This window comes from Hirundo rustica, chromosome 14, assembly GCF_015227805.2.
Source record: "Hirundo rustica isolate bHirRus1 chromosome 14, bHirRus1.pri.v3, whole genome shotgun sequence".
NCBI classification, from domain to species: Eukaryota; Metazoa; Chordata; class Aves; order Passeriformes; family Hirundinidae; genus Hirundo; species Hirundo rustica.
This window is the reverse complement of record NC_053463.1, coordinates 10155447-10170483: the sequence shown is the minus strand read 5'-3', so window position 1 is coordinate 10170483 and position 15037 is coordinate 10155447. Positions and strand designations below refer to the sequence as shown.

General features: G+C 40.9%; 1 protein-coding gene across 2 annotated transcripts in view; it reads right to left on the bottom strand.

Annotated features, from left to right (window-relative positions):
• The window catches only part of FSTL4 (follistatin like 4), a 212874-nt gene that overhangs the window by 139072 nt on the left and 58765 nt on the right, over positions 1-15037 (bottom strand). For both annotated transcript variants that reach the window (XM_040078524.1, XM_040078525.1), the window contains exon 4: positions 8100-8348. In XM_040078524.1, coding sequence (XP_039934458.1) covers positions 8100-8348 — 249 coding nt within the window. The remainder of the gene's footprint in view (positions 1-8099; positions 8349-15037) is intronic.

The following is a 15037-nucleotide window of genomic DNA, read 5'->3' as shown; positions in this document are numbered from 1 at the left end:
ATTATGAAATTAAGGTTTTCCCTGGCCCCCGTCTCAGCACAGAGCCAGAGATGTCCTACGGAGAGTCCCCTGGCATCAAGCTGAATGTTACTTCTCAAAAGGTGACTTGTGGGGGCCTTAAGTAAATCAGCAATTTTTCTATTGATACAATTTATGTAATTTTAGGGAAAGAAAGGTGACTTCAAAAGCCTTACAGTATTTGTTTTCATTCATTTGAAACTACTTGGCATGTCCTAGTCTTTCCTTCCACTGCGAAAACTATGGATGTAGACACTTCACAGAATATTTTAAGATAATTGAGTTGGGGAAAAAAAAGCAGATAAACTTTTGAGCATCCAAGCCCTTTTCAGGACTGTGAGAAGTCCAGCAATGCAGAAGCTGAGTAAATGTATCCCTTTTTAATAATGACTTAGGCCCCAATTTTCTGGCATTTCTCCAGTTTTACACCACTTAGAGCATTTTGGAAAACCGCTGAGGGAATGGTGAGAGCTAATATTAAATTTAACACACTAAAAAAAAAAAAAAAAAAAATTCTTGAATGTCTCCTACATAAGGCTCTTCAATATTTAAGTATGGTTTGAGTTCCCAAATTAATGTACAATAAACATGAATGTGGCTTCCAAAGAAAAGTGATGTGGACACCGCGAGTTCAGACTGCCACCTAATTGCAACAAGCACATGTCAAATGCAAAGAGCACACAAAAATAGACAAAAAAAGAAAGACAGACACCCCCTGACATAACGAGTGTTGCAGATAGCAGCACCAAAGTTGGCACAGGAACTTCCACCGGTAAATACAAATTACCTCCCTGCTTCTTCCCCCACACACTTTACTTTGATTCTTCATCCTCCTCCTCTGCTCCATCCCCCATCACAACTGCTAAGGTTGTGCATCAAAAAAGCTTCATTATCACCTCTCAGCTTTCCGGAAAGCACTGCAGTGAAGGTTCAGCAGACCCAGGCCTGGAGCAGATGCCTCCCTAAAGCCACCTGCATCTCATTTCCCTGCCCTCAAGAACACAAAACTGGAACTTGGACTCCTTCAAACTGAGACCACCTTGTGCCAGTATTATCTTCCTCCACACCAGGGGGATTTAGGCTGAGCTCTTCTATTTTCAACACGTAAGCAGTTCCTCTCATACTTTATGTTCATGGAGGGCAGGGATTGCTAGACAGTGCTGGGTGCTGGCATATAACAAATTAGAAATATTAACTCTCAATCTTCCTTTTTAAGGTGTTAATACTGCTGCTGAAATATCCTTTAATTCCTTTGTTCACTAGCTGATACATAATATGAAGCTTTTTGGTTTTATGGGAGATATGGCCATACACATCAAGACTGGCAACTAGAGAAGAGTAATAGACTGGGTCCTAAATAAGGGCTGTAAGCAAATATTACACAATTTCATATTTAAAAAATAAAAAGCCACATCACAATTACTCCTGAACTCCTCAAAAGGCTATTGCCTCAAACTGGAGCCATAAAATCACCAAGAATGCTGGATAGAGATCACATTAAATAACACCACTTTTTCCACTAGCTTCATCCATGGTGTGTGTTCCTCCATTTCAACTTTACTGCCTGGAACTAAAATCTGTCACTGGTCTATGTATAGTCCCAGCACCAGGGAAACAAATTTATTTTCGGCCAAGCAGAAGCAGGTAATGGTCCTACTGTGAGGAGTTCCAGTGGTCATAATTCATCTTTTGATTCACCACGTCAAATTCAGTGTCCATTGCAGTATTCCAGTCCCACTTTCCCTCCCACCTGTGGGATTCCCATTATGGCCATGAGGTCTCCAGCAAAGGTTTTCCACTACTAATATACAATTAAAGATCTCTTTTTGTTAGACCTCTTTAGGATCTCTGCTATTTTTGATTATTTTTCTTATGCCTAGACTTTCACCAATCTTCTTATTAGCATTTCATTTCCACTGTACCAGGGAGCATCACGACTGACTGCCAAGATTTCCCTTCCGTGAATTTCAGGAACGTAAGAATTCAATTTCCTCTTAAAACAGAAAATACTTTTCAAGATCTTAAACCTATTCCTAGAAAATTCCTGTTACCAAAGCTAGGAGCAGATTAGTGGTCTGTTGTTCGTATCCTCACATAAATCAATGGAATTTCCATAATTTACCTCAAAGATTGATGCAGTCTGTTTATTAGGTGTAAAGCTATCAATCACATTTAAGAGCAGTCAGCCTGAAAAGCCAGGTAAAATTGATCCCTCCCCAAAAGATTAAGTGGAGAGAGCTGAAAAAGTGGTGTGGGAATAGAAAGGAATCCCTCTGGAATTCAGTTTATTAAGAACTGTATCAGCTCTGCTGACAGCCAACACATTCCTTCATTTTATATAGCACTTATGTCTCTTTATAACACTTTAAGCTCCTAATATATTTACACTGGACACTGAAATGATCATTAGGGGCTCGACCTCCATGTCAAAGCCCCCAGCCTCCTCCCACAGGGATTAATTGCCTTCCTCCCAGCCGCCCCCTTCCCAGCTCGCTGCCGCCGAAGCAGTCTGTCAGCACTGCTGCAAAGTTAAACCGGCAAATATTAATTGCCAGCTGGGAAAAGTGCCATTAGTTCACACTCAGATTTTTTCCAGCTGGAAAGACAGAGAGTGTTAAATGGAGCAGATTTCCTTCCAGCCTCCAAAGCAGCAATGGAGCGGGTCTGTCTGTTTTGCAGGCACATAATGAGCAAAACATTCAACACCTTCCCAGAGATGTTTTGAAATGCTATTCCATAGAACAAATTACTTCTGGAAGAAACAAAGCACAGAACTAACACATGGACAACAAATAAAGTACAGAGGAAATAAACTATCACCACCTGAGGCTGAATTCATATGTATTTGAGATTACTGCAGTGATACGAGTTATCAGCCTGCTTGTTTGGTTTTTTCTCAGGTTTGTAATTTGTTTACATTCAAGCATAGAAAATTTTCTGTCAACATGCAGAAGATTACCATTTTCCTTAATTAGAAAAACAAACTTTTTGAGAACTGGAGGAAAGATAGAGTAGTTGAAAATGAAAGATGCCATTACCTAAGGTCATGAAATCATAAGATTATGGGATGATATGGGCTGGAAGAGGCTTCCATCAAAACATTTAGTGCAGAGTCAGAATAGGTTGCTCAGGGCTGTTCCCAGCCAGGTTCTGAAAGCTCCCAGAGATGGAGATGGCCCCTGGGCAGCCTGTCCCAGCACTCAACCCATCTCCTCACATCAGGCTGAGCATCCCTTTTCAGCTGTGCCCTGTGCTTCTCATTCTCTCTCCATGCAGATCCAGGTTCTATCCTCTACCACACTACCTGTGCATAAACATCCTGTGGGAGCACATTATTCTGGCTCTGTCAATGTGCAAACACACATGTGTGCACATGCACAGCAACCCAGCACACAGGCATGCACACTTCAGACTTTATATATAAATTCAGGGCACGAAATATTGTTCTGAGCATCAGTGTAAGCCTCAAACCAAACAGTGGGACCGTGTAACAGAAAGGACAAAGACAGGTGGTTTTTCCACAGAGATTTCTTATCAAACTTTGTGCAAAATACGTCAAAAAAAAAAAAAAAAAAAGGATTTATTATGGGAGAAGAAACAACCTTGCATAAGAAGGAAAATTACTGTCAGATACTTGCTTAAAAAAACCCCATACATTTTAAGCAATGGGACAAATTTATTGAAAAATTAATACTGACATTTCAGCAGAGAAGGAAGGAAGAAAGAGAATGGGCCTGGAATACCAGACATGAACATGCTTTTACAGCACACCGTCTCTCTGCATAAAATTCTGTCAGATTTCATAAAAGTAGAGTTTTGGTACAAGTTGAACCGAATGGACAAAAAATGTATATATATTAAGTAATCGACACAGGTATCATGTGGAAACTTCAAGAATTTGGTCAACTAAATTGGATTGAATTCATGCCAGAGCACAAACTCAATCTGACCAGCTTGCAGCACAAAGCTGCTGTACAGGCTGACTAGAAAAGCCAAGCTTTTTATAAAACATCCAATCCACCTGGATAAAGAGAGGATGTCAGAAGCACAGAAAATAACGAATGAGCTTGGGCAGGCAAACGTGGGTGCCTTCCTCTAGCAAGGGCTTGGCTGATGCACAGGAGCTTTGAGACTGCTGATCAAGCAGAAGAAAAGCAGGAAGTGAAAGAAAGAAAGGGAAAAAATTACTCCTAAATCCTAAAAATGGAAAAGCACACCTCTAAACAGAATTTCTCTAGTGCATGCAAACTGCTAGGGAAGTGCATTGCTCTGATGTTTCTGGAGGAAGGAAGAAGGTAAGGGGAGAAAAATTATTGAACGGTGTCTCCAGAGTTTTCACTGGCCAAAAATAATGAGAGATGAGAGGGAAGAAACAGAGTGGATGTATATACTCAAAAGGAAAGAAAAATGAACAGAAGTGGAAAATAGGGGACTATTGCTATGAAAAAGCAAACCATACTCCAAAATACTGTGTTAAAATTATATAACCTCATTGTCCAAGGCATTTATTCAAATAGGAACATTTTCAGGCCAAGTGCTCATTCTGGACATCCATGGGACAATTGTCATTATGAACACAGCTATTTTTTCCAGTCTTCATAAGTATTGAGAGAGCTTTTAGGGAAGAAAAGCTTCTTTCCTCACCAGTTCAGCACACAGTAAAAGCACTTTTATATTTATATATTTTCTTACCCAGTAAAAATCACCAACACCCCAATCAAATGACTACAGAACTCACAAAACAGTGAAAACATAGAAAATGTAAAAAACCTGCCACATGGTAGAAAAATCCTAAATAGAACATTTTCCTATGGGAAAACCAAACTGTATTTCACACCAGGAAAGACAACCAGATCTAGGAGAATGTGAATGGCTATGAGTGGGATTGAAATTTCTCCTGAGATCTCTAGGTTTAGGGTTTCTGCTTCACCATATTTCCCTTGTGACTTCAAACTCCCAAGTGAATTTTCCCACATATTTAACCTTTGCTTTATCAGCTGAGGAAAACTGAATGCATTTATACTTTTGCGTACAGGAACTGTGCTGCAATAGAGGATGCAGGATAAAGCCTGGAGAGATCACTCCTACTGAGATCTCTCATTGCTTCATTCACATCACCACAAGTTTTTTCAATGTTTTGGACTCTAAAGATTTCAAGGAGCCATTTTATTCCAGCCTGGGCCGAGGAGAAATCAGTAATTTTCCCAGGGACAAATTCTCTCCTGCTCTTCCTAATACTATTGCTGGTATGGAATGCAAATTTGGGCTACTGAGGTATCTCGTTTGGGCTTGGGCTGAGCCCGTCTGGGCTACTGAGATAGCCCAAATGGAGCAACGTTTCTACTCACACATCTGCTACCCACTAGTATTTACAAAGCGCTTCACATCTGATAAATATGCTAAAAGATAAAAAAAAAAATCCTGTCCCAAAATACACAAAAGAAAACAAATTTCTGCTGTTAGCTTTATTATCAGTTTACTGTGGAGAGACCTAGCTCAGCCAAAGTAGAATCAGATATTTGATCTTTGTCTTACCTTAAGTCCATCCAGTTTGTCACTGATAACTGGGCAAACTGGCAGAGCACACACAAACATCCAGTCTGGAGTGTCCCTCAGCTCCACACAGAAATTTAAGTCTTAATTGAACAAGTCAAAGGGGACAAAACCACATGAAGTAGCCCACTCGTTCAATCTGACTTTACACAAATAATTAAATTATCTGCTTGATCAAAAGCAAACAGAAAACATGCGCTTAGTGCTAGATGTACACCTGAGCAACCTGGTCTAGCAGAAGGTTCCTGACCTCACCAATGGGGTTGGAACAGGAGGCTCATTAAGGCCACTTCCAACCCAAACCATTCTGGGATTCTGATTTTGCACCTTAAAGGTTTTTCTCCAGTCGAAGTCTTACTATTCATGTTACACTTAAAATGGTGCTTAAAAACCTGACTTAAGCTTAATTGCTGAGAGAAAATTAGGATTCAAAAGAAATTATTCTAATTTTATTATTCTTGATTTAGAAATAGGAGACTAAAGTACCAATAAACAGAGCAATACACAGAAGGTTACTCAGGAACTGCATCAGAAAAAAGGGCTGAAGCCAAGTATTTCTGTGGAGTCCCACTCTGCAGGATAATTCCCACTTAAGGTAAACTTTTTTCTGTATGTTATCTCTGCAGACAGAGGTGTGAAGTACATTTTTATTTATTCACGTGGGAAGAGAAGTGAGCTTGTTTCTTTCTTCCCTTCCATAAAGCTGTTATTCTGCTGAAAAGCAGATTTAAGCAGTGTTCCTTGGCAAGAGTTCGAGGGTTACTTTAAACTGGGACACAAAACTCCTACTTTCTGACATCATTTCATGGTACGTTCAGGGAAGTATTCAAGCGTGACATTGTATCATTAGGCATAATACAGCCACTGCAGGGGCTGATTACTGCAATAAGAACTCGTTTCCTTTAACACTATACGTGATAAGGAACAAATGAAAACCCAGGTCAGACGCACTGTCATAAAAAGGTGGATGCTGTCAAGAATGAAAAACCCAAGGGCTGTTTCTGGTAGTCAGGGGAAGAAAATCCCCTGAATTGAGTGGGGCGTTGCTGAGCATCTCTGAAATTAAGACTTTCCCCCTTCTTTGCAAGGTTTCTCTTGCTGGCAGAGGTCCACCTGCATCTTACTCAGGGGTGGACACTGTTTCCAGCCTGATCCATACCCTCATCTGACTTGATACCCAGAGGCAGAAGCACAGCAATTGGAGAAAGGCACAAGTGTCCTTTTTAGATGCTCCTTTTTAATGTGACAAGCGAAAAATCCCTCTCTGCCTTGATATGCTCATGCGCTGGAAATATGCCTTTGTGTGACCCCTTTCCTACAAGGTCTGTTGATCCTAATTACCTGCTTTAGTAAATTTAGAGGCTGCCTGTGACAAACCAAACCAGGGTGTTCACCAAACCAATGCTCTGACCAGCTGTGTTGTCCACTCCACAGACAGATCTTCAAAACAAATGAAACTTTGCAATGCACTGCGAAGCAGTGTTGACATACTGCTGGAAAAATCTGGTCACAAAAAGATACAAGGTCTTCTCCCAGACACAAGAATGGCACTGCTTTCCTATCTCCAAAGGGTATCACAAGGACATTTATTAATAAGACTCTTCAAATGGGCTCCTGTTTCTTAAATAGGCTGTTCTGGCATCATGTTAACAAAGAAAAACTCATGATGGATAGCTCTGTATACAGCCAATCTCCTTGGGGGCTTAAGTGAGCTGAAGATAAAAGAATTATTTTCATATTTGATCACGTAAATGTCACTGGATGGATTTGCAACAACCCACTCAAATCTTCCTGTAGGTATATGGAGTCATATTTGACAGTGAGCTTTCAAGATATACTCTAGTGAGGCCCTTTATGAGTCCTCTCATTACAAATAAAATAATTTACAGCTTCTTCCATTCCCTGGCATTTTATCACATGCTCCTGCAGTCTCCCTTGATGACAGAATGTACATACAAAATATTAATGGGAAAGACATGGGACTGGCTTTGGTGTAAAGATGCTACTGAAATTTGCTATTGAACCAGTAAAAGAGCTCCAGATGTATGCACACCACTGGTAACCTTAAAGTCTGTCCCCACTCCTTATTTCATTTAAACAGCTCCTTTCCTTTGCCTGTCATTTGCCTAACAAGATCTTCGTTTCTCAGCGTTGCAGAAAACTTTTGTTTATACCATCTACTTTTCCTTAACATCTTTGTCTCGTTCAAAGCCTTTTCAAATGAATTAGATTGTAAGAAGTTATTACACTGGCAGCTGAAAGTACTGAGCAGCACAACTACAGCGCACACAATGCACACGGCGATGTTAATTATTTACCAGTTTCCAGTATGATTACATTTTGCATGGTGATGGCACTCAGGGGCTTAATAGATGCATCAAATATTGTGTATGTTCTCTGCTGTCCCGGAATAAATCATCCCCGAAAAATTAAGCTTTTAGAAATAAAACATACCGTTCAACCGTTTACCAGGATTACGACAACTGACGAAAACTCTACAGAAGTATTTATTTTCAGCAACGCCCTACCTTTGAAGAAACAGTCCTTGCTGTGGACAATGTAGATTTTCTTCCTCTGCAGACACGAGGCTCGATGCAGCTGACAGTGATTTTCATAGAACCTGCCATCAGACCCACAGACAGGCACGTAGCTGGACTTGCAGTCCTGGACACACCTGCACTCGGGCAGGTTGGTGTCCCTGTTGAGCACACACGTGCTGCCCCGGCCGCAGAACTTCTTCTCACAGGAGGCGTGCAGCCCGTCCTGCCCGTAGAGCACTGGGGAGAGCAGAAAATGCCACCGTAAGCCACACTGGCCTCGACAGACCACACACCCCTGCTGCAGCAGCACAGCCCAACAAAGGTTTTAGAGGCAAAAAATGCTCCCCTTTGTAGAGCTGCAGCTCAGAGAGAGTGCTCAGATCTGCACTCCCAGGCCTGCAGCTCTCCTTCTCACAACACTGAGCGTGCGCTCAAAGCGCTTTACTGGAAACTGATGGACACATGACCTTTTGTTCTTTTAGCTCTTCATGAAACTAGAGCCTAGACTATAACCCAGTGAGAGCATTTCGGAGCCCACACTTTGACCATGAGTTACATTCAGAAAGCGACTCTGAAACCCTACACTACTCCGGCCACAAAATTCAGCAAAGTGCCCTAAACGTCAGCACTCAGCTCCTGCCCACAAGTAGAGTCCAACTCTCACCCTGGGAGCCAGATGTTCCCACCCAGAAGCAGAATATCCTCCAGGCTAAAATTCACACAGGTTTCCTCAGACAAACAACTGCTGAGAGCTTTTGGAAAAACAACTCCCAAGAAAGATTATCAGTGAAAAGAATTTTACTGAATATCACTGAAGGGAATGATATGGAAAAACACTAGTCATTGTAAAAGCAACCATCAGTATCTATTCCTACGCTCTGAGTAATGACATATAGTGAAAAACACCTTTCTAGTACTTTTAAGAATTCACTGGATATGTTATTCTGAATATTATGGTGCTGTTTGATACTTTTAAAAGAGTAAGGAAGCTGCCCTTGTGCTATAACATTTTCTGCTTATGAAGTTTCCTCACTTAAAGGCTTACAGAGAGCATTACTATAATTCAAACAGGACAGGGCATTTCCAAACAAGCCACTACTCAGTGCAGCAATTAGCATTACACTCAACTAAGAGAGTTTCAGGAAATTAGATTATTCTATGCTAATTGGAGTTCACCAAGTTTAGCATTACAAAGGGGATTTGCAAAAGGCATAATTACACCAGGGATAAGCCTTTCCTTGTGCAAAAAAACACTGCTAGCATTGCACAGCCTTCTAACAGCCACAGACTCTGGCTGCCCTGAGCCAGGGACTCAGCCTGGACCAGCAAGATGGTTTGGAAGCAAATCCCTTTTCTCTACATTTACCACATGCAGGTGTGGCTCTTGGAAAGGTTTTGGCGTGTGCCAGCTCTCAGAGGATGTTCAAGTGCAAGCACTACTCCAGATGTGCTGCAGCACCCAGTGGAACACACCCTACAGCAACTGGAGTGCCACAACATCCTCTAAGGTGCACCCAGGGCTTTTCCCATCTGAGATTTTTCCAGCAGCCAAAGAGTTCAACGTGGGCGCATAGACCAGATCTCATTCATAGCCCCTTTTCACATGTAAAAGAGACGTGAAAAGCATCAGTAGCGGCTACTTCAATCCCATTTTATCACGTTAAATTCCCTGCAAACGTCAACACAGCCCCTGCCTGCGCAGCATTTCATGTCAGTACAAAATGTCCCAGTGCTGAAGCTCCATTTCATCTACTTGTGGTCAAGGGGTTAAAAGCATTTGCACAGAGACAAGGAAGACTTTCTAACAAAACCCCATTTTTCCTCGTCCCCATTAAGCCTTTGTTTTTATCGCTGTAAATCTGAAAGGGAAAAAAGTCTGTTATTGGAGGATTAACTATTTGACTCAATAACTCATTAAAATTCTTCCAACTTGGCAAGCTAAGAAATATTGACTTTTCCTGACTTGTAATAAACTAGAAGGTCAAAGCATCTCTGAGCAGTGCAAAAAGCACAGTCAATGGAAGGAATATCTGACTATTCTTTACTTACTTTACTAATTGTTCTAGAATTTTTGCAAATTATCCTCAGAAATGCAAATTTTGTGACTTCAGGGAGACCTCACTGTAAAGGTCGTATTATTTATCAGTGCCTGCTGTAAATCAGAGCAGCCCAAAGGATGAGGAGTTGAGGAAGCTCTGGTCCAGAATCCTCTTCCTCCTCCTCTCAGTGGCAGGACCTGCACTGGCACAGGCACTTGCCTTTTCCATCACAATGTGCCTCAAAAGACATGTTTTGGAGACTCTTGTTGATGTTAAAGTTATTTAAAAATCAAGATTCAGGCGCTATTATTCTCTATACAGATGTAATTCAGGTACAACTGCAGCAAAGACCTTCGTGGGCTGCCTTGATCACTAAAAATTGATCTTTCAGAGCTTGCACCAGCCAAGGACTGTGTTATGCATCCTGCTGAAGGTTATTGCTGCCTCCTCATCCAAAGTACTGCTCTGATTTAATGCGCCAGGTCACATCTGAGCAGGTGACAGCTGCACCCTGCCCTGACAGCAGCAAAAACCCTCTTAAGAGCCTCAAGTATTTTAATTTGTAATATAAAATTTGCATAAATGAAGACAAACATTTTTATTAGAATGGGATTTTTAAGTTTTTTAATGATACATCAAAGGCTTGTTAAAGAACCAGTTTATAAAAAATATAAAATACTTAATCATTCCTCCATCTATCTGAGTTACTATGGAAAAACCTCAGAAACCCTGGCTATATTTATGCCTTATTCATTTTGTTCAGAGTTTAATTTACTCCGTGTTCCCAGATGGACAACTCCTGGTTAAACAGCTTAGTTTTGTAAGGGGATAAGAAAGATACCCCCACAAACTGCCAGAAAGGAAATATTCAAGTGTTCTGGAATCCTGATGTGCTTCTCTGAAAGCAGGAGTCCAAGTCCTCTGAAATCTGTGTGTCTGCAAGCAGAGTGCTAACATCAGTTATCTTTGCCAGAACCTGGTACTGTTGACAGCAGCTCTCTAATTGAATTATTATTTGCATAATCCTTTGAAGAACTAAATCTCCCCACAAGCTCACTCAGCTGTACCAACGGACCCTCTGCCCAGCAAGGACAGGGATCTGTGAAACAGAAGAGAGCAGTGTAAATGGAGAGGAAAGGAAGTGTTTGTACAAGCACTGCTGTCTTTATCCAAGTAACTAATTCATCTGGAGCAGCTCCATGAACCATGGAAAGGGACTTTCCTTGATTGCATCAAGGTGGATCCCACAGGCAGGAAACATGCCTTCCACTGCTTTTTTGGGAGCTATTAAAAGTGACTGAATTCTTCACTCTTACAAGGAATATTAGAAACAGAAATGGGAAAGGTGATCAAGTGAAACTACCAACAAAGTGCACAAAGTATACATGAGCCCCACTGTACTACATGGAAAAGGCATAATTTATTCAATTTATTAGTTGCAAAGAAAGTAATTTACATAGGTTAGAAGTTTATCATCTTGCAAAACAAGCCACTCTTCACCATTAATTAACTGCACTCAACATGGCTGGAGTCTGAGGTGTTACACTGAATTAAGGCTGGATGGATGGACAGAGGAAGCCCAGTCTCACACCCATGAACACACTCAACTGCTCAAATTCGTTTCTGGTTGCCCCTGAGAAATTTGGAATTCCAGGGGAAAACTGACAAGAGCTTGGTGCATGCAGAAAATAACTGAGCTCAGGAATTTTGTAAGGCTGGTTAACAGGCTGCCTGCATCTCAAAGCAAGACTTTAATGAGGAAATTAAGATGTTCTCGACATTGGACAATGCAAATTCTCTAATTGCGCATTAACTCTTAAGGACAGGGACCTCATCTACCTTTTGCACCCCACTAAGTGTGTTACAGACCAGACAAAGGCACGCATGCTTTTTTTTCTTTGCTCCCAAATAAAATCCTATTTCTTACTTCCTCAAAACCCTCAAAGGAAGCTTGGGTTCAGGACAAGCCCTGGTTTCACTTAGGACCAACCAAATGCATTGCAGTAAGCAAACCCAAAAACCAAATGGCTTTATCATACCACTGCTCATAAAAAGTGGCTTATACACAGCAAAAATGTAAATTACTACATTTACATGTAAAAAGCGAGTTTGCCCTCAAGTAACAGTGAGCTCCAGTAGACAGCTGGGTATCCAGGTTTATTGCTGAAGGAAGAAGTTTAGACATTACATCAGAGCTAGGGCTAAAACTAGAAACTTTAATTCTATATGACTGAAACTGGAAGCTTCTATACCAAGTCATTCCAAGGCAGCGCTGCACCTTGCAAATGTTGTATTAAAATAAAAATAAAACCAAACCCTCTATGAGGGCAATACACACAGATCTACAGTTCAAGTGTGTATTTATATAGATGCATTCACACACAGATTATACACAATCACACACCTCCCATGCACTTCCCTGGCCACAACTCATTTTTGCTGAGGACACAAAGTCAGATGCTGCAGCACAGCTTCCTAAACCCTCCCTACCCAGCACATCTTAAATAGATTCTTGAGTAACTCGTGGCTGGAAGCAACCAAAGTTGAGCTACATACTGAGCCTGGGTTATGATCAGCAAGCAAATTGTGTGCATATGTCATTACTGCCACAATACAATAAGAAAAGAAACAAAGCAGGAATTTCATAATAGTCTGCTGTAAGAGTTTCTGGGTTTTTCATTGCCTTACCTGACATGAGAGTGGAGAGCTGTGGTAAATCACCTGGGCAAGGCAACTGCAATTTCATTGTCTCTGTTACTAGCCTACTGTTGCTATAATTTATTTATTTTTATAAAGCAAAAATATCCTGGAGAATAACACAGAGAATGGGTTTTAAGCATGTGATCTGCTATAGGTACAAACTATTTTCTTTCAAGATCCATGAGATAACTCTGTGTGTTTGTACACATTTTGGGGCAGGATGGAGAGGGACACATCAGCTTTGGAAGAGGAAGACAGAAAATCAATCATTTTCACCAGTTTAGATGCTCTACATGAAATAAAAGTCAGGGTAATATGGACATCCTCCTCAGAACAAAATACAGCAATATTTCCCAGATAGTCATGTTATTTCAGGAGGATTCACAGAGTTTAAAAAAAAAAACTGACCCCAAAAGGAAAGAAAAATAGACTCTGGAAAGGAGGGCTGTGACAAATCGTTGTACCAAGGACACCAGAATGAAGGGAACTGCTGAATCTGTGTCTGCAGTTTAATACCAAATGAAAACAAATTGTAATTGCTCAACAGAAGCTCGATAACAGCAATTACCCTGGAAGCACTCAATACTATAGAAAAATTTTCTGTATCAATTTTCACATCTGGAAACAGGAACTGATGTTACTTTCTGTATCTGTCAGAACTCTGAAAACCACTGGAGGTCATACCATGGAAAGGCATCTGAAAATCAGAAGTAATTATGCTATTCTTAGTGTGATTAGCCTGATTTTGCCCCATTTCAAATCCATCTAACCACTGTGAGATCAAAAGCCTAATCAAATATTATTTTTGAATAGTATTGTGGTCTGTAAGGGTACTGATAGGAAAAAAGAGATAAAAGACACATAGAGATGAAAAGATCCAAACTATGTAAAGCATATACAGAGATTACTGAGGAAGAAACACCAACACAGGTATGAGACCATATGTATTTAGATCCTTGCCATGAAACTTTACTATGCACAATTTTCCTGACTGTTCTCTTCTCAAAAGACCTGCCAAAGAGGTAATTATTAAAATTTCTCTTTATTAAATGTTTATCTAAATTTATCTTTGATAGGTACTGCACACCAAAGGCATTTTTATTACATCCCTCCTGTGCAGCAAGTATAGGCACAAAGGTAAATTTGTTCAGTTCCCATTGGCATCACACCTCTCCCTGCATTTGTGAGCTGCTTAGCAGGTCCCCACAACCAGCTGAACAAGAGACAGCACAATGTTAGCAGAAGATTAATATGTTTCCTGCACTGATCAAAAAGATTAAATGTTTGGGGCCAGGCTGGACACTGTTTGGAGCCACGTGGTGTAGTGGAAATCACACCTGGCCACGGCACAGGAATTGGAAAAAAGATGAACTTTTAAGTCCCTTCCAATCCAGACCACTTCTTGATTCTGTGATTTAATTCAATGTTTCCTTGGGCACCCATATTTCCAGTGCTGTGAGAAACCCAGTGAAGTATAGTAGCAACATGCATCTGCACATATATGTGTGCACTCACATATTTTATCTGATTGTAGTTTTAATTTTCTCAGTATTCCACAGCCAAAAAAAAAAAAAAAAAAAAAAGCTGAAAACTTCAGTCTCGGATCTGGAGGGAATAGATCACATTAATATTTTGGTTCCTTTGGCAAAACACCATATCAGAAGAATAGATTCTTCTGAAGCAAGGGAATGAAATTCCTATGGGTCGCTGCTCAAAATCAGTCTTGCTGCCTTTAATCTTGCACATGAATCTTGTGTCTGTCCTGTTTCTCCACTCCTATTCTCAGGATAACCCTGGCTCGCCTTCCTTGTTTTCACTGGGATTTTATCCTTTGTGTCATGTATCTTTCTGCTATTCCTTCAATGAAATTCTTGTGGCAGAGCCCAGGGAGAGGTTACAATCCAATAATAAAATAACTATAAATGACTTGCCTGTTCTCATGTTGACTGGTCCAACTACATTACCAGTGGAGCTCCTGGAGGGAAGCTGAACAGCCTGGATCTTTCCCAGCTGTTAACCATCAAATCTGTCCATGGGTGTTGCCTTTTGCTTGCTCCTCACTCCCCACTCCCCCTGGACACACAGTCCAAGGCTTTTCCCCCACAAGATGCTCAAACCTCCTGTGGCTCCTCCACCATCACCATGAACCCAGAGACCTTTGCACTGCTGCCCCCAAAGCTCCTTGGA